The following is an 18,789-nucleotide window of genomic DNA, read 5'->3' on the forward strand; positions in this document are numbered from 1 at the left end:
CTCTTTCCTCAGGAGGACCGAGAAGCAGGTGCAGAATAATTGCTAGTGGTACTCATATTTTTAGAAATTGTTTCAAGTATATGGCGTAAAGGGGGCCTACTGGCAGCCCAATATCTGAGAAAATCAGAAGTTACAGAAAACAGGAGCAATGAAAAATGTATTGTTTGCTATAATTTCTGAACTTCTCAGGAGTTCTCCTGTCCTAAGACATTATTTATTGTATTTGTTTTTGGTGGTGGTGGTGGGATTTTAGGTTTTGCACAAAGGAATTAAACCTGCATAAAATGCAGTTTTATTTTAAGGTTGTGACAATGGAAAAACATTTCATTATGTTTAAAGAAATCCTCTATTTCTGGAAGATTGGGTATTTATTATCATCCTGTAATCCTTTTTTTTTTTTCTGTAAATCTCACCATGGATCTGATTTTTAAATGTATGATGTTAAAGAATGGGATTAAGCATCTTGTATAACAGGCCTTAGCCTGAAATGAGTTATGAGCCTACAACTGAGCAAAAGGGACTTCTGTTATCTCAGATGATATGACTAAATCCAAAGTTTCTAAAACTGTAACTACAGAGTAGAGTGGCAACACCAAAGCAGCTGTCAGCTACTTTAACTGAAGGTCGAGGAAGCTAAAAGTCAGCTCTGCACCCTTGCTAGGGTTCCCTGAGGCTGACGGAGGGGAATTTCATCAGCCCAGTATTGAGAGTACTCTTCAGGGATGCTCTTTGTTGCAGATGGGGTAGTCCCACTGCACTATGCAGCCTCTCTGCTTCAATGTTTCTGGTGACTTCAAGCAGAAAAGAGAGCCCAAGATGGTTCCTTGAAAGCTTCTGATGAGGCCTGTGCCATGGGTTGACACAGCCTGGAGACAGCTTGAGAGAGATTAATTAATTCCAGATGTGTAAAGCCAGGAGTGACCTGAAGTTCAGAGTCTTCTGGGGAGATACTTGCAGGCACTGTTCAGATCTACTCAAGGACTCAGTTTTCACAGAAGTGCTCTTCAAGACATGGCCTCAAGAATTAATCTATCTATTCACATAAATAAGAAGAAGCTACAACAAATTATTCTTCACATTTAAATGTGCTTCTATTTTTCTATCATGTTAACACAGGCACCATTTACCAAGGTTTCCTCTTTTTAAAGGAATCATTTAGAAAAACAAACAGACATGCTTTATCTCAGAGGAAGAACTTAAGAATAAGGATAAAATAAACAGCTTGTATTTGGAGTCTGTAAATTTGAATTAATACAAAAGACATTTGTACCAGTATTTCGTATTAGTAGACATATGTTTAACAATATTTGTTTCCTGGGAGGTATTGTTATTAAAAAGAAAAAGAAAAAGAGAAAAAAAAGAAAAAGAAAAAAGAAAAAAGAAAAAAGAAAAAAGAAAAAAGACTAGATGGAGAGGAATTCAAACAAGAGTGGACCAAGACACAGATTAAAACTATGATCCAGAAGTTTGGCTTCAGCTTTGCCTAAAATTATTCATCATTTTGACAAGTATGCAACTACTGCATGAAGATGTATAGGAAATTCAAAGCATTTTTAACATCCTTACATGCTTTTAGCAGCCTCCATCTAGTGAACGATGTATAAAATGTATATTCTTTTTTTCTCTGTGAGCTGCTTTATAATTCTTCTATGATTCTTCTACATCACTATTCTAAGAAAATTTATGTTTTGAACCAATAGTACTGAAGGAATAATTTGGCACACTGTTTATAGTATGCAAAAGACATGCCTGAAGCTGTGAACATGAAGAGCAGAAAACTCCTTAGATGTTTTTTCACTCTAACTGCTCCTACTTGTAGGAGGCCTGCAATTAAGTTTGATAGTGAATTGAATTAGAATGTAGGTGGTGGTTCTGTACTTCTCAGATGAAAATCTTTATTTTATACTTAATTAAAAATACATTATTCTCCTTATGTACAAAACTGTACATTGTTTTGTTCTTGGTGTGTGTGTGGGGGAGTGGGGATTGTGTTCCCCAGGTTCAAGGCAGGCTTGAAAAAACTGAATAAACTGAAGGGAACTTCCCGGAACTAAGAGTACTTAAAACAAGTACCACAAATGTAGCTGTGGACTGTTTCTGTTAAAGAAAGAAAAAGTAGATGAATTTGTGAAGCCTTCACACTGGGGGGGAACATAACTGAAAGTTTTCCAAATGCCAGTCTTCAGAGGTCAAATCAGAAAGACAATTTTGATTTTCCTCTCCAGTAGGGATAAACACAAGATGATAATGTTCTGAAGAATGGGGAAAGGTCTGAAAAACAGACTGACAAGAAAATGCCTCACTATCATACAGAATTTTTCTATATAAGGCTATTGTCCACTATATAAGGATATTGTCCAAGGATATTGTTCTACCAATGTTTAGTGTGACAAGGTATAAAAAGACTAAATGGACTCAACTTGCAAGGCTGATTCAAAAAGGAAATGTATTCAGGATGATTCATCTGCTCAGAAGCAGAGACATTGGGAGAACATAGTAGGAGTCACTTGAGTGTTTTGAGATCCTTGGCTTGATGCCACCTACCTATCCACACTTGGGATTATGTATTTTCTTCTTGTGAAATAATGAAACAGGTCCACACCTTCAGTTTGTCTCAAGATGACTAAGATTGTTTCTCTGACATAATGGATGATAAGCTATTTTGGTATCTTCTGCTAAGTTTCTTTTGTAAACACCACAATGAATCCTGGCTGACGCCAGCTCAGATTTTGTCACTGCCAAACTTGGCACAAGCGGCAAGGGTTCTTGCTTCTGGTTTGCAGTGGGATGCTGTGGTAGCCCTGGTCAGGATAGGCTTCCTCACATTTCAGGAATGCTGAGGCGTGTTGTCCCATATCAATACTGTTGTTGAATAGGAAGGTTTGAAAACTTCCTAAACACTTATTCCTGTCCTGTACTATTTCCTGAGCTATCTGACATCGTAGCTCCTACTTGCCAGCCTCTACGGCAGGTAATGGAAAGATGTACATTGGGATAAATCCATCATCCAGCAACTGTTCATAGAACAGATTTTGGTTCTTGCCAATGTAACTACCTCACAGAAGGTGTTGATTGAAATGTAGTAGTTATTAGGAACAAGGTACAAATGTTGTGAATATTAGCTGCAGGAAAGGGTCCTAGAGGCAAAGACCTACAAATTACCACATGGTAGGAATCTTGAAACATGACCTGATGTGAAAGAGTAAATGTTAAATTTAGAGAGACCGTGCTAGCATTTAACTAGTATGTGACACACTTTTTCTAATGTATGGTAAATTAAAATCTAAAAAGCCACTTCCACCTTTCTGCTACATGTGAATAGTCATCCAATTTTATATCTTAAAATTCTCATTAAGATCTCAGATTCAGCAGTGAGTAAAATATATAACATCCTGTGCAATACTATGAGCTCTAAATTAAGTCCAATTGCTGCTTTTGAAAGACTTTTAGATAACATTGTAGTAACCTTGGGCAAAGACCAAATCTTCACAGTTTGAATTAATACAAAATTTTTGACTGAGCCAACCCTAAATCACCAAAACAGCAGTGTAATGACACAGAAGTAGGAATAAAAGCCAGAGGAGCAACAAATACAACATTACTGATGGAAGAGTAATTAATTCAAGAACATCCTAAAGCTATACAGACATGAAACTTCCAAATACGGAATTATCAGGTGAAAACTCTAAAAAAAAAAAAAAAAAGCTAATGGGAAAAGGCTGTATTTTTGTTTATTTATTTATTTATTTTCCATGCAATGTGAAAATCTTTTTAAAAGACATTTTGAGATCCTTAACAAGTACAACGGGAGATTTTTAAGGGAAAAATAGTTTCCTGCTGAAATTTTCCCTGAAGAAGAAAATGCAGGTGAAGACCTGCCTTTGAGACTTCCACTGTCTGCTTTTATCTTTTGCTTTTACCATGAAGTAAAATTTCTTTATTTTTTAATCTCTATCCCACATTTGCAGCAATAAAGGCCTATACAAGGGACACTACAAAATTGTCTCCACAAGACAAAGAATAAGAATGAAATCAGTTATACCTGCAGTTCTGCCAATCATAACATATGGAGAATAAAATCCACTTGACCATTTCTAATAATCATTTGTATTATTCATAAATAGAAGGAAGGTGTTTCTAGAGCAGGTTATCCATTCCCTCATTGTTAAGCTGAGCTTTCTTAGTCGCAAGTGACTGAACAATTACTTAGAGAGAACTGTACATTAAATAGCTAATTTCAGGCTTCTGCATTTCAGGGCCTTATCCCAGGCCAGCAACAGTTAAAAGTTCCATTAACCTTAGTAGGCTATGGATCAGGTTGTCAATCACTCTCTTCAATAGCTATCTTACATGAGACATTTTTATAATAAGAAGGGCAACTGTTGGATTTGCAGGGTGATGTAAAAGTTTTGATTCTCATAAGTGTAAGTCAAACTCATAATCAACAAAGAAAAACACTTTACTGGAATAGAAGTATTGTTAGTACTCATTCATTTAATTGTTACGTTTCCAACCTCAGTGGCTAATGACAAGCTTATCAGAATCTATCATACAAAGTGTACAAGTGCAAGACAAATTGTTGTAAAAAAAAAAGAAAAAAAAAGTTGAAATTTCACTTAGAAAAACTATGGTTTTTTCAAAATATTCATGCTGATTGATTACCATTTGACATGTGAATATCTTTTAAAAGTCAATATAGCCACTGTTGATTCTCTCTGCTAAACTGGAATTTGATTTATTGCAAATATTGTATCAGAGATTAAAAAAAAAAAATCAAAGAAAAAATTATTGCTAAATCTTCTTGTAATCAGAGACTAGTTTTCTGTTTTCTCATGAGTTGGTATTTACTGTCAGAAAAGAAGTCTTAACAATATACCCTCATTCCAGAGACAATTACAGTGGCAAGGTCTGGGTTTGATGAATTTCATTAAAGACAAACCTGAGGAGAAAACTGCAGAAAAGACAGAAAAAATGAAAGAAAACTAAGTTGCAAATGCCAGGATGGTGTGCACTTCTGTGTGAAGGAAGCAAGCAGAGATATCTTTGGTGCTGGAGCTGGAGAGTTGGACAAGGTCTTCAAAGGGTGTGTTCCTGATACCTGCCAGTTGGCAATGCTGGGGCTGCTGCAGATGAGGGCCCATGAGGACAGAAGATGTGCAAGTCTGAGTCTGTATGTGTGTGCTTGTGTAGATAAGGTGAGAAAGGTGAGAAAACAGAGGGGAGTATGATACAGAGATGGGGGCAGCAGAGTTTGTTGAAGTGTGACACCTAAGGCATCAGTTCTCTCCTTATGGTTCTATCGCCTTGTGGCAGTTTTACCCAGCTGGGCAGCTGAACTCCACCACAACCGCTCTCTCACCCACCCTCCTCAGGAAAGGGGGAGAAGAAACTATGCTGGAAAGAAAAAAAAAAAAAAAAGGAAAAAAAAAAAAAGGAAAAAAAAAAAAGCCTTACAGGTTGAGATAAGGATAATTTAATTAAAGGGAAAAGGAAGAGGAAAAAAAATCAAAGACTGTGCAGAAGCACAGATATAGAGAAATAAAAATTACTCTCTACTTCCCATCAACAAGCAATGTTTGGCCATATCCTGGGAAGTGGGGCCTCAATACACATAGTGGTTGTTTGGGAGGACAGACAACTTCATAACGAGAGCCCCCCTTTCCCACCTTTTATTGCTGAGTGTGACACCACAAGGTGAGGAGTATCCCTTTGAATCAGCTGCCCTTGTGATGTCGCCTCCCCACCTCTTGCCCACCCCCAGCCTGCTGGCTCTGGGGTCTTGGAGGGAGTCCTGATGTGGTGCCAGCACTGCTCAGCAATAGACACAACACTGGAGTGATACCAGGGCTGTTCTAGCTACACGTGCAGAGCACAGCTCTGTATGGGCTGCTGCAGGGAAAGTTAACTCCATCCCAGCCAGATTATAGTACAGAACTATTAATAAAACTTATATTCAGCTTCAAGAATCAACACAGGATTTTAGTTTGAATCCTAACTTCTTAAGAAGGTATGAGTCTAAATGACAGACATAGATTTTTGAAAGCCCAAATCTGATTTAATGAACCTTGGGAAAAAAATCACAGAATCACAGAATCGTCTAGGTTGGAAGAGACCTCCAAGATCATCTAGTCCAACCTCTGACCTAACACTAACAAGTCCTACACTAAACCATATCACTAAGGGCTACATCTAAACGTCTTTTAAAGACTTCCAAGGATGGCGACTCAACCACCTCCCTGGGCAGCCTATTCCAATGTCTAACAACCCTTTCAGTAAAGAAGTTCTTCCTAACATCCAACCTAAACCTCCCCTGGCACAACTTTAGCCCATTCCCCCTCGTCCTGTCACCAGGTACGTGGGAGAATAGACCAACCCCCACCTCGCTACAGCCTCCTTTAAGGTACCTATAGAGAGCAATGAGGTCTCCCCTGAGCCTCCTCTTCTCGAGGCTAAACAACCCCAGCTCCCTCAGCCGCTCCTCGTAAGACTTGTTCTCCAGACCCCTCACCAGCTTCGTTGCCCTTCTCTGGACTCTCTCAGGCACCTCCATGTCCTTCTTGTAGCGAGGGGCCCAAAACTGAACACAGTACTCGAGGTGCGGCCTCACCAGAGCCGAGTACAGGGGGACAATCACCTCCCTAGACCTGCTGGCCACACTGCTTCTTATGCAAGCCGGGATGCTGTTGGCCTTCTTGGCCACCTGAGCACACTGCTGGCTCATATTCAGCTGCCTATCAACCAGTATTCCCAGGTCCTTCTCCGTCAGGCAGCTTTCCAACCACTCAACTCCCAGCCTGTAGCACTGCTTGGGGTTGTTACGCCCCAGATGCAGGACCCGGCACTTGGCCTTGTTGAACTTCATGCAGTTGACCTCAGCCCATCAGTGCAGCCTGTCCAGTTCATTATTGTAGATTTGCAAGGTCTAAAATTCAGACTCCAAATTTCAAGAGCCCAAGGAGAGCTATGAATATCATTACACCTACCTGACATAAAGGAAGTCCCCAGAACTGTGAGAATGAATACCTGAAGTCTCAAAATGCCAGGGGACCAACAGGACTGAACAGCTGGAGAGCAGAGCAACAAATAATTCTCCCAACAAAAGCATTGGCTGTTTTACCTCTTTGTGGAGGTGTGATTAACTCTTTCCACACACAGATGCCTGACAGACAGAAGTTTTGTCTGGCACCAGGGGAAAGCAGGTTCAGAGCTCCTGGAATCCAGCTGCAACTGCACTCATACATTCAGATTAAAAAAAAAAACAAAAAGTCCAATTAACTTTCTCCACTTCTACACTTACATTAGTCAAGCAAGATGGGATGGGGAGAGGAGGGAACACTATTTCGAAGAGGAGGGGATGCTATCTGGAATAATGAGAACCCAGAGTAGATGTTTGTTGTGGGCTTGAAACCAAACCCTAACCATCAGAGGATTTGAGATTATGCAATACCCTGGCAGAAGGAGGCCAAGCTCCTGCAAAGCCATGTAAGTAAACAAAGGGCACTATTTTCAAATGGTATGGAGCATTTGTTTCTCCACTTGTCTTCTTCTGAATACCATATAACTAACAACAGCCTGTGCAGCATGGCTGGCTGAGGTGAATCCCAACAAATTTGGTATTTAAGAAAGGAAAAAAAAAAAACAAACACAAAAACTACAAATACGCATTTGTCTTGAGAAGAATACACCAATGACAAGCACTCTCTGGTGTACCATCAGGGCTCAGTAGGACATTAAAAAAAGTTGATGATGTTTAAAAAACAAAAGAGCTTCATGAATATTCATTAAGTAAATATCCTCAGATTAGTTAGCCAGTACAGGAGAGGTTGTTCATTAAAAACAAGCATGCACAGACTCACCCATATTCATCAGTTATGGCACCTAGTGCATCTTTTCTTGCTTACTGTTGTGAGTGAGCCAACAGTCTTCAATTGCTCCAATCAGCCTGTGACCATCTTTCTATGCCATCTCCCTTGCAACCCCTTCCCCATGGTGAGGGGCTCAGCTGCTTACTGCTGACCCTGGCCTTGCTTTGTCAACCTGATATCCAGGTTGGGTGGTGGTCCTGCCTCACCAACACAGACCTATGGGGTGATGGTTAGACTGCTGGCTGAACCCCCTAACGCCATGGGACTGCTTGGCTCTTCTCATGTTTGAAATGGTTTCTAAAGCCAGCTGTTCTTTGCTCACCTAACTCAAGAGTTAGGCACCTGAGCATCTCTTCCTGTGGATAAATCTCTGGGAATGTGTTACTCTTGTGAAAAAGTCAAGGAGTATCAGCTAATGCTTGTATCCACCTGCCCCACCCCTTGACCTGATGGGGGCTCCCCCAGTGAAATTTGACCTTCTTATAAAATCATGCTTATTCCTCCCTTCTCCTGCTAAAAGCTATTTCTTTGCATATTCTTAAAATACAAGCAGTGCTTGCTTTCTTATTCTAAGATAGCTTTTTACTTGCCATTGAATGTCTCCTTCAACAGTGTGTACTTTAAAATGTGTTGTTACTAACATTATCCCACAGAGCTTTACCTGAATGTGTGAACACAAATACTGACCTTGCTTTGCAGCCCTGTGATGTAGGGCTGAGAGCATTGCGTAAGCTGAGGTTCTTGCTGAAACAGCAATTTCAAAATATAAAACACAAATTAGAAGTTGTATGACAAGAAGGCTCCACTAATCGTCACCCACCTGTTGTATGCAAAGGTATATCTTTTTATGACAGCAGTTATGGCTATTTATTGGGTATGGGTATTGCTTGGGGTTATTTAGAATATATGAAGTAATACTTTGATTCCCCTTATTTCATTTGTAACAATCAGCTATTAAGGGTTTAAAACAGCGAACTTTTATAGTGTTTTCTATTTCTGATGAATTAGCTTGAACTTATTTATGTAAAGGCTTCTTTGGACTGCAAGAATCTCTCAAGCTAAAGGCATCTGAGGAAAAACATAAATAGAACTTACATGCTGCCAAGAAGTTTTCACGTAAATGAAAATCCGATTCAGTAGCTACAAGGTCTTTGTGTTTATCTAGCAGTGTAAAAAATTGAGTGGTTTAAAAAGAATGAATATGCTTTCCCTTGGGAGGGGGTGTGTGGGAAGCAGGAGCAGAAAAGCATAAGCTACAGCTCACTCCATGAGATTTACTTGTGGACTCCTCATGATTCAGGGGGGTGTAAGGTGGAGGACAGGGGTTTTGTTTTCCTCCCTCCCCCCCTACCTCCCACCTGGAAAGACTGGGACTGGAAAACCTGCTGTTTAACACCTGGCTACCCAGCTATGGTCATCAACAAGGCTTTGACTTTTGCAGTCATGGAAGGTATTTTGATGAATACAGGTTACTGGGGAGAGATGGGGCCCAGCTATCTAGAATAGGAAAGAAAATCTTCTCTGGCAGGCTGGCTGCCTTAGTGAATTAGGCCCTAAACTAACAAACATGGGTGACTGGGCCCTAAACCAGGATACTCACATGTTTGTGAGCAATAGGGTGGAAGAGTGCACCTATCAGAGGAGTGAGGAATGTCCTTCAGCTGTCCAAAAAAGGCTTGGTCAAAAAGGATGGACAGTTGGTCCAGATTAAGTGCCTCTATACAACCACTCACAGCAAGTGTAACAAACAGGAGGAGCTAGTAGCCACTGCCCAGCTGGAAAACTGATTTGATTGGAACTTGGTGGGACAAATCAATCAACTGGAGTGCTGCAATTGATGGCTATAAACTATTCAGGAGGAAAAGTGAAGAAGGAAAGGTGAAGGAGTTGCCCTCTATGAAAAAAAAAAAGAAAAGAAAAGAAAAGAAAAAATGGGATTGACTGCATGGAGCTGTCTTTGAAGAACAGCAACACACAGGTTGAGAGCTTATGGGTGAAAATTAGAGACCAAGTGCAAGGTCCTGCACCTGGGCTGGGTCAATCAGAAACAAGAATACAGGCTGGGTGTTGACTGGACACAGAATTGTCCTGTGGAGAAGGACCATGGGGTACTGGTGGATGAACACATCTATATGAGCCAACAGTACGCATTTGCAGCCCAGAAAGCCAACCATTCCCTGAGGTGCAACAAAAGAAGTGTGGCCAGAAGATCAAGGGAGGTGATTCTCCCCCTCTGCTCTCATGAGACCCTACCTGGAGTGCTGTGTTCAGGTCTGGGGCCCCCAGCACAAGAAGGATATGGATGTATTAGAATGAGGCCATGAGAAAGATCAGAGAGCTGCAGCACCTCTCTTGTTTAAACACAGGCTGAGAGGGTTGGCGTTGTTCAGCTTGGAGAAAAGAAGGATCCAGGGAGACCTTATAGTGGCCTTCTAGTCCCTAAAGGGTACTACAGGAAAGCCTGGGAGGGATTCTGTCAAAGCATGTAGTGGTAAGACAAGGGCTAATGGTTTTAAACTAAAAGAGGATAGGTTTAGATTAGATATTAGGAAGAAATTTTTTACTCAGAGAGTGGTGAAGCACTGGAACAGGTTGCCCAGAGAAGCTGTGGATACCCCCTGCCTGGAATTGTTCAAAGCCAGGTTGGATGGAGCTTTGGGCAACCTGATATAGTGGAAGGTGTCCCTGCCCATGGCAGGGGGGTTGGGGTTAGATGATCTTTAAGGCGCCTTTCAACCCAAACCATTCTGTGACTCTATAATTTACTGTAAACACACAGTGATGTCTCTAAATTATGACTCTCTCTCTCTCTCTCTCTCTCTGGTTTTCTTGATCACCCTTCCATTGGATGATTTGCAAGTTTAAAATTTCACGTTTTTCTCCTTATATGCAGTTCCTTTTTTTCTTTTTTCTTTTTTTTTTCACAGCTCAGTGCCAGGTGGTTTAGTATTCCCTCTACTTTAATTATCTTTATAAACCTTATTTGACATTGTAGCATGAGAATTATTCTTACTATAGTATATGAGTATCTTGCCAGATGGCAACAGGGGAATTCTCCCATACTTGTGAATTAGTTTGACATCACCTAACAGTGAGAGCTTGCTTAGGGTGTAAAGGTGCATGGTGACAGCACCAGCACAGTGAGCTCTGCTGTGTATTCCATGTGTTCATCAGATGCAGTAGGTATTAATCAGGTTATGTGTGTATCTTGGCATGAAATTCAAAATCATCCTCAAAAAAAAAGATGAGTACCTCTTCCAGATGGCCATGAAAACTTTTCCTGGCTGACGAGTTATTATAAGAAAGGACAGTCTTCTTGCAAGTGTAAAGCACACCACTATGTTAATGCTTTAACTCATTGCTGGCACAAGGTAGAATATGACAGCATTATGACAGCATTTCTCATCTTGCTTAGATTTCAGACATAGTCTTTGTTACAGCTGGCTTCCTACCTGTATAACTCCAAAATTGCCAGATTAACATAAGGGTTATTTAAATGTTTGGGGAAAAAAAAAAGGGGGGGGGGAGGGCGGGGAAGAAGACAAATAATATCAACTAGCAGAACTCTGCTGAGTACGAAATCTAGTCATTTGGGGAAAATGAACTGGCTTATACAAATACTGGAAGAAAAGCAACATGTTGCCATGTGGTCAGTGTGACCTGTCTTCATTATCACTGTAACTCTGCTGAAAAGGAGCTAAAAAAGTACATCTGAACTGGATACAGGTAGGTAACGCTGTGGCAGCTCCCATATTATAGATGAACACACACTTTACTGAGAAGTAATAGTGTCATAAAACAGCAGAAGGATGTAAGTTAGAAGCAAAAAGAGATATTAGGCTTTTGAATCCATCTTCTGTTAGTGGAGGACTGTGGAGGACTATTGCCTGCAGTACGTTTTCTCACACTTTGTCTGGTCTACTTTGTCCTGTATAATAGTAGTTTCCGTAATTTCCCTGAGGAGGAGCAGATGACAGTTTAGTAGCTCTCATTGTCAGGAAGCTGCTGTTGGTATTCTGCCTGCTTTCCTTTTCCCAACTCCATCTCATAAGTCTGAACAATTTCCTGAGTTGCACTCTAAACAATGCTGCTTTTCTTGTCTCCACACTGCAAAAGGATGGTGACTGGTAGGACATCTACAGGCTCCCAGAGGCTAGTCCATGGGAAGTGGCATCTCCAGGGAGCAGCTCAAAACCGAGGGGGCACCTATGTCCACATTACTGTAGGGGCAGCCCCAACACAGACTCCCTGTTATGCATACACTTCTGTGCTCACTGCAGGTAGTCACAGAAATATCTTAAATTTTGCCTCTGAGACATATTCCACAGTCCCAGGTGGGCTTTGTGCCCCACCCTCCTTTTAGGAATCCTTGCATTATAGCATAAGGCATGCTCATGATTTCCCAATGTACCAGTTAATTTTCCATACTCCGGGCCCTAGGTTGCTGAGGGCCTCAAAAAGAACATAGAAAATACATTTTTCTTCGTTCCGTGTTAACTATTTACTCACTTGAATATGAACCTAAAAGTGGTTTTGTCCTGTGCAAAGCAAGAGGTTGACAGGCCTAGTTGTTTACCAAGACACTATCAACATCTTAATATGGCCAGCTGTGTAATTCTTGCATGTGTGTTTAGCTATTCTTCACTCAAACTCAAGATGACTGCTCCAGGTGTGAGCAAAGCAGGAAAAACAGGACTTTCCCATTCCTACTATTCCTTCCAATGACCTGCATGCTGCAGCATTAATTGACGTGCCTGCCTTAGTGGCACTGAGACATGGTTTAGCGATGGGACTTAGTAGGTCAGGCTGATAATTGGACTTGATGACCTCAAAGGTCTTTTCCAACCTCAATGACTATATGATTCTACATATAGATCCTTTAATGAGTTGTTATTTTGTACTTTATTGTTATCCACCAGCTCCTGGTTCAATTTATGGATAACTCACCTGAGAAATTTGCATTCCTAAGAAACAGACTTCAAGGATTTGTATTCATAACATAAAAAACTTTTACATGCTTGCAACATTTTGATCTGCTAAACTACCGACACAAAATATTTGATAAAGCTTTAGTGATGTTTCATTAAAATAAATAAATAAATAAATAAAAGTTGCTATCTAGTCCTGAGGATACATTAATAATGTCAGTTGGTAGGCAATCACCCAACAGCAGTAATTTCAGAGATTAATCATTTTTATGAATTGTTCACAGTGTTTCCCAAATTGTAACATAACACTGCTTAAATATAAAATAATAATAATAATTGGATTTTCAAAAATTTACCATCAGTTAAGCAGGTGGTTACTTCTAATAGGTCTCTGGCTGAGAGAAGACTTACCAAATGATAACCATGGAGCTTACTACAGAATCAGAGTAATCATGAAGCTTACTTCAATCATCCATAAAGTTTCGATAGTGTTTGAATTTCATAAGAACTTATCCAGCTCAACTAACATGTGCTATCTAAACATCTTTTTAGCCATGTTGCTGTTGTTATAAGAAAGAGTAAGATTTCTGAAGAAATAAAAGAGGCATTATTAGATTTTAATTACAATCAGTCAGTAAGGTCATTAACAAAGGCATTTATCAGCTGAGAAACAGAGTGCCTTTGAAATATCAAGAAAAATACTAAGCCTATGGCTAAATGATTAACTACTCAAGAAAGTATCTAGCATCACTAACCCTACCATTGTGCTTAAAATCTTTAATTTATGGTGAAGACGTGTGTCTCAATGCAGGAATGGCTTAAATAAACTTAACTGAGAATAATATAAAACTTTAAGTATATAACAAACAGCCATGCCAAGGTATCATTTATTCTTCAGTTTGTGAAATTACATAAAGAATAAAGAAAAAGAAAATGAAGTTAACCAAAAAAAAGGAAGTTAACCAAAGCCAACAGTTTTAAAGTCTTCACTTTAGAGGTCTTATGTGAACATTGATACACATGACAATCAACTTACATTTGAATGAAAGCAAACTTGGAATAAATATTTTGAAATATTTAGTTTTCTAAAATAAGCACTGCCATTTGTGTTATTCTTACCTGCAGAAGTTTTCACAATTTCTGAAGTATTTCTGAGACCCATAAAGTCAAACTGATAGAGTCTCCAAGACTTCTGGTCAGCAGCCTCCACTGAGTTTTTTCTCCATCTGTAAATCATTTCTTCTTTAGGATAGCCATCTAAAAATAAATAAATACTTATATACATATTATTTCATACAAAGGGTGATGTATAAAAGTATCTGTCTGATATCTGAGAACAACTCAGTTTCTGATCTGATGCTTTGTCAGTGATTTTGGTGGCAGTATTCAACAAAAGAGTAATATGGCACACAAAAATAGAGCTGTAATTCGAGGCACATTATGATTCTCCATGATCGTTTTTGTTGTTGTTGTTGTTGTTGTTGTGATTTTTTTCCCAATGGAAAAAAAATCTGATTTGTTCTATCAGAAGTAGATTTCTTCAGGGATGCCATTGATTATACTAATTTGAAGTCCAGACATCCAGACACATTAAATATACTGCTTTACATATATTCTGAATAACTTGTGCAAACTAATAGAAGGAAAAAATAAATAAATGGTGGTGGTGAAGATGTAAACAATTGAAAATGACAGATTGTTTTAAATGTGATAATAGTTCTAATGGTATGTGTGCTACTGTACTTCCGAAATGAGCTCAAAACAATGCAAAAACTTGTGAATTTTTTAATTAGCCTGGGATTTTTAAAATGATTATGCCATCATCTTACTTCTAAAGGCCACGGTATTTAACAAGGCATCACCTGATCTACACGGCTGAAATAACTTCTGAAAGTCTTCCTTTATCAATTTAGAGCTTAGAAAACAGAATTAATTCTCATGCCAATATTTAATTTCCCTTTTTTGTAAGACTGGCATTTTCCAATAGGAGTCCAACAGAAAATTTTCAACCAGCCCTAATCATAATAATAGACCATCTAGAAAACAACAACATGCCCACAACAGTTAAGACTAGATTGTTCTCTAATGCATAATCCAATGCATTCCTATTCATCTAATAATTAATATAGTAGGTGTAGATTACAAAACAAATTAAAAACCTAACAACAACAATAGGCAGTTAATATACCTATCTCATCAGTATTTTTTTCCCATCAGATACTAATAGGTTTTGATATTTATGTTGCAAAACAGCTTCTGTCGTCATGGTGCTACTTCTTTGATGTGTTCCTATATGTGATTTTGTCATCTTGTTTAAAGTTCCATCCCACTGGGGCATTGTTATAAGGTGTACATGACCTTATTTAACCCTTTTCATAGCACAGCATGAAAAATACCCACAAGTCCCTCAGTTCTAATCTGTAGAAAATTACTATGTGTTAATTCAAAATGTAACATTCACATATTTTCCATCAATGTAAATAAACAACACATGAAGAACCCAACAGAATAACAAGCACAAGCCCTGCCATTCTGCACAAGATCTCTTGCTGCCAAGCAATTTTCACTGCCAATTCTACTGTGCCAGTTTGTGAGATTGATTTAAAGGTTATTTTTTTTTTTCTTTTTTGACTGGCAGATTATGGCAGAAGATGCAGAGGTACAGTGAAAGAATAGAGGGCTTTTCAGGGTCTGGTGACCTTAGCCATGAATCCTCTGAAATCTCCTTGAGCCTGGCTCCTATTTGGCTGAGCACTCTGATCACATTTCTAACCAATGTCCTTGTCTAACTGAAAGGCCTACATTTTACCTTAGGAGACTTCTTAACTTGGTTTAATTTGGATACTTTTGTCCCCAGAGTTCAGGACAGAAAAGGCATCAGATGTTCTCCTCACCATGCTGCTGTGTTCTCACACCAGGTGGCAATGGCAGAATTGCCCCTTCCCTTCAAAGCAGTATTGGGATTACAAGGGAGGCTGCCAAGGTGTTCTGGGTCCTAATTCTACATCCTAGCATATATGTGCCTCCTGATACAGAGGAAATGAAACCACTGCCCTCTTGCACTCCCTGCATCAGCTCATGCTGCAGAACTTGTTGCCCAAAGCACTAATTTGCAGATTTTGTAGCAGGCAGGGCCCCTTTTCTCAGGTGAATTCAAAAATATTCTCTCACAAAAATCACATTGAGGACACCAAAATATTAGGATATTAAAAAAGTGGGTTTGTGTCTGTGTTATGACAGGAGAAATTTGATCAGCAAGAGATAACTCCAGAGAGTATGGAACTTTCTTTGGTGACACACTGAGTTCACTAATATTTTGGAAGGAAAGAGCGGTTTAGGAAGAGTGGTAAGTGTCAACATATTTCATGTGACATATTCATAATTAAATATTTCAGCTCTGAAGTATTTCACTCAGACATTTAAAAAATTAAATCTTTAAATTTTTAACTTCAAAGCTATATTTTTCTTTTATTTTCTTTTATTAAGATTTCACCATAATTATTGCAAGTAAAAATATTTCAAGTATCCTGGAAGTAACATTTTTTTTTTAAACATATTATTTTAGATGGATCTAAAATAAACATTTTACTTTTCTTCCAAGATTTACTGAAAAAAAAAGTGTCAATTAGTCTTTAATTCAACTTCTTTGCCCCTTTGTATGTATCACTAGTGAGACCACATCTTGAGTACGGTGTTCAGTTTTGGGCCCCTCATTACAGGAAGGATATAGAGTTGCTTGAGCATGTGCAGAGAAGAGCCACAAAGCTGGTGAAGGGACTAGAAAACAAGATATATAAGGAGCAGCTAAGGGAAATGGGGAGGTTTAATCTGGAGCAGAGGAGGCTGAGGAGAGCCCTCATTGCTCTCTATAGGTACCTGAAAGGAGGCTGCAGCAAGAGGATGTTGGTCTCCTTTCTCAAGTGACAAGTGATAGGAAGTAAGGAAATGGTCTCAAGTTGTGCCAGAGGAGGTTTAGATTGGATATCAGGAAAAAATTCATCATGGAGAGGGCAGTCTAACATTGGAACAGGCTGCCCAGAAAAGTGGTGGAGTCCCATCCAAGATATTTAAGAGACATCAATGTGGTGCTTAGGGACATGGTTTAGTAGTGGACTTGGTACTGTTAGGTTGGATCTGATGATCTTAAGGGTCTTCTCCAACCCAGATGATTCTATAATTCTTCCTATTTTTTGGTCTTTTTTCTTCATCCCATGGGCAGCCCACCTAAAATTCATTACAGTGTCAGTAATACATGAAACTTGCTGTTAAATGAACCAAGGCATAGCTATTTGTCCTGGCACAAGCAGCACATAGTCAGGAGCAAGTTCATGACTCTCATCATTCGGTATTTTTCCTGTATTTTTGACTAAGAAGAGACAGATTCAATTTGAGAATGACTACTTTCAGTATTACTCATTGTCATTAGATAGTAAGCAATTGACTTCAGGAGACCATCATGCACTTTCAATAACAGTCCCTTTTATCCACAGATACTGACATCTACTCTTACAGTGGCTGGGTTACTTACATCAAAGGAGACAGGTACATGTGGTTCAATGGGAGTTGTTTCAACCTGTTAAATAACTGCTGTTACATTCAGCTCCAGTGCTGGGTGACTTTCCTTTTCAGTTCATTTAAAAGATATAATATTTCTTATGGAAAAATGACACATCTGCTTGGACAGTATTTCACACCTAAGATTTATCTAACTTTCAGAGTGGACTGTGGAGGATGACTGTTCACAATGGTGCTCTTGGTGATATGTAATATTTCTTGTATATAGGCTAATTACTTCTTGCACTCTAAATGTATCATTTTAGAAAATATCAGACCTGGAGATTTCAGTGCTTCCAGAAGAAAACACAACCTCTGCTATTCAGCCTGCAACACAACTATGAATATATTATCTACAGAAATATCTGTTTTCTTGCAGTTCACCAGCATACCAAATGGCAGTAAATTACCTTAAATTCTTGACCTTGTGGCATCAAGCCATCCATGCTAATCAAATTGCTATCAAGTGTATTTAACCTGACAATTTGCTTTAGGTTATGTGAGAATATCCATTCTGCAACAGAGCAAGACTCCAAGAGCACAAGGAGGCTTTACGGTGGGTGATAGTAAGTCAGCAAGGGAGACAGCATGGGAAAAAGACAACCCCAACAACCAAATGACACTTCTGTTACAGCTGTACAAGCTCTGGTAATATGCAACTCAGGAGTTGCTCAGCCTAAGACCTTCATTTACCCTCCCATTAATTTATTTGTGTGCCTTTACGTTCTCCCTCTTTTTGGCCTGATAGTTTTGTATGTTCTGTTGTAGCTATTCATATTTTCCAAAGGTTTTAGATTTGTATTCGAACGTACCAAAGAGTTTTAGAGAGATCACCTTGAACCCTTTTTTTTTTTTTTTTTTTGTAAGACTGGCACTTACATGCATTTGTAAAAGCAAATCAAGAAAAAAATTGTTGAATTTATTTCTTTAAGAGACCTGTAAGATGTATCCATGTAGTACCTCCTGTTTACTTTCACCAAACATACTTAATGGCTATTCCAGTTGATATAAATGATTGGTACCTTGTTGTTTCACTCAAAGGCTTAAACATATATGTTTTCAAAGTGTACCACTGATTTTAACTCCAATAATGGAAACATGGGTAAGTAATAAATGCATTTTTTGCTGTTTGGGAGGTAAACTTATTAAAACAGAAAGGCAAATTGTCATGACAACCTGTCAGAGTGTGTGGATTTTGTTTTATTTCCCTTTTATTATTGGAATAATTGAAGTCATGTTACCACATCTTCTCACATCACCACCATATCATTTATAACTGACAGGTTAAAAATAGTTAAACTTCATTCTTCATGCTCATACTGTTCCACTTTCTCTGGAGACTAAGTAGTTTGCACAGAAGCCTCTACCAAACTGCTGGAGAAATGGTCAAGACCAGAAATATCACCAGGCTGGATAAGATGTGTGCAGTCACAAGGTAGCAG

At 39.0% G+C, this 18,789-nt stretch overlaps 1 protein-coding gene across 1 annotated transcript in view; it reads right to left on the bottom strand.

Moving 5' to 3' along the window:
* GABRG3 (gamma-aminobutyric acid type A receptor subunit gamma3) overlaps positions 1 to 18,789 on the bottom strand; it is a 345,355-nt gene that overhangs the window by 45,707 nt on the left and 280,859 nt on the right. The window contains exon 6 of the mRNA XM_013180809.3: positions 13,913 to 14,050. Coding sequence (XP_013036263.1) covers positions 13,913 to 14,050 — 138 coding nt within the window. The remainder of the gene's footprint in view (positions 1 to 13,912; positions 14,051 to 18,789) is intronic.

This window comes from Anser cygnoides, chromosome 1 (assembly GCF_040182565.1).
Source record: "Anser cygnoides isolate HZ-2024a breed goose chromosome 1, Taihu_goose_T2T_genome, whole genome shotgun sequence".
Classification (NCBI taxonomy): domain Eukaryota; kingdom Metazoa; phylum Chordata; class Aves; order Anseriformes; family Anatidae; genus Anser; species Anser cygnoides.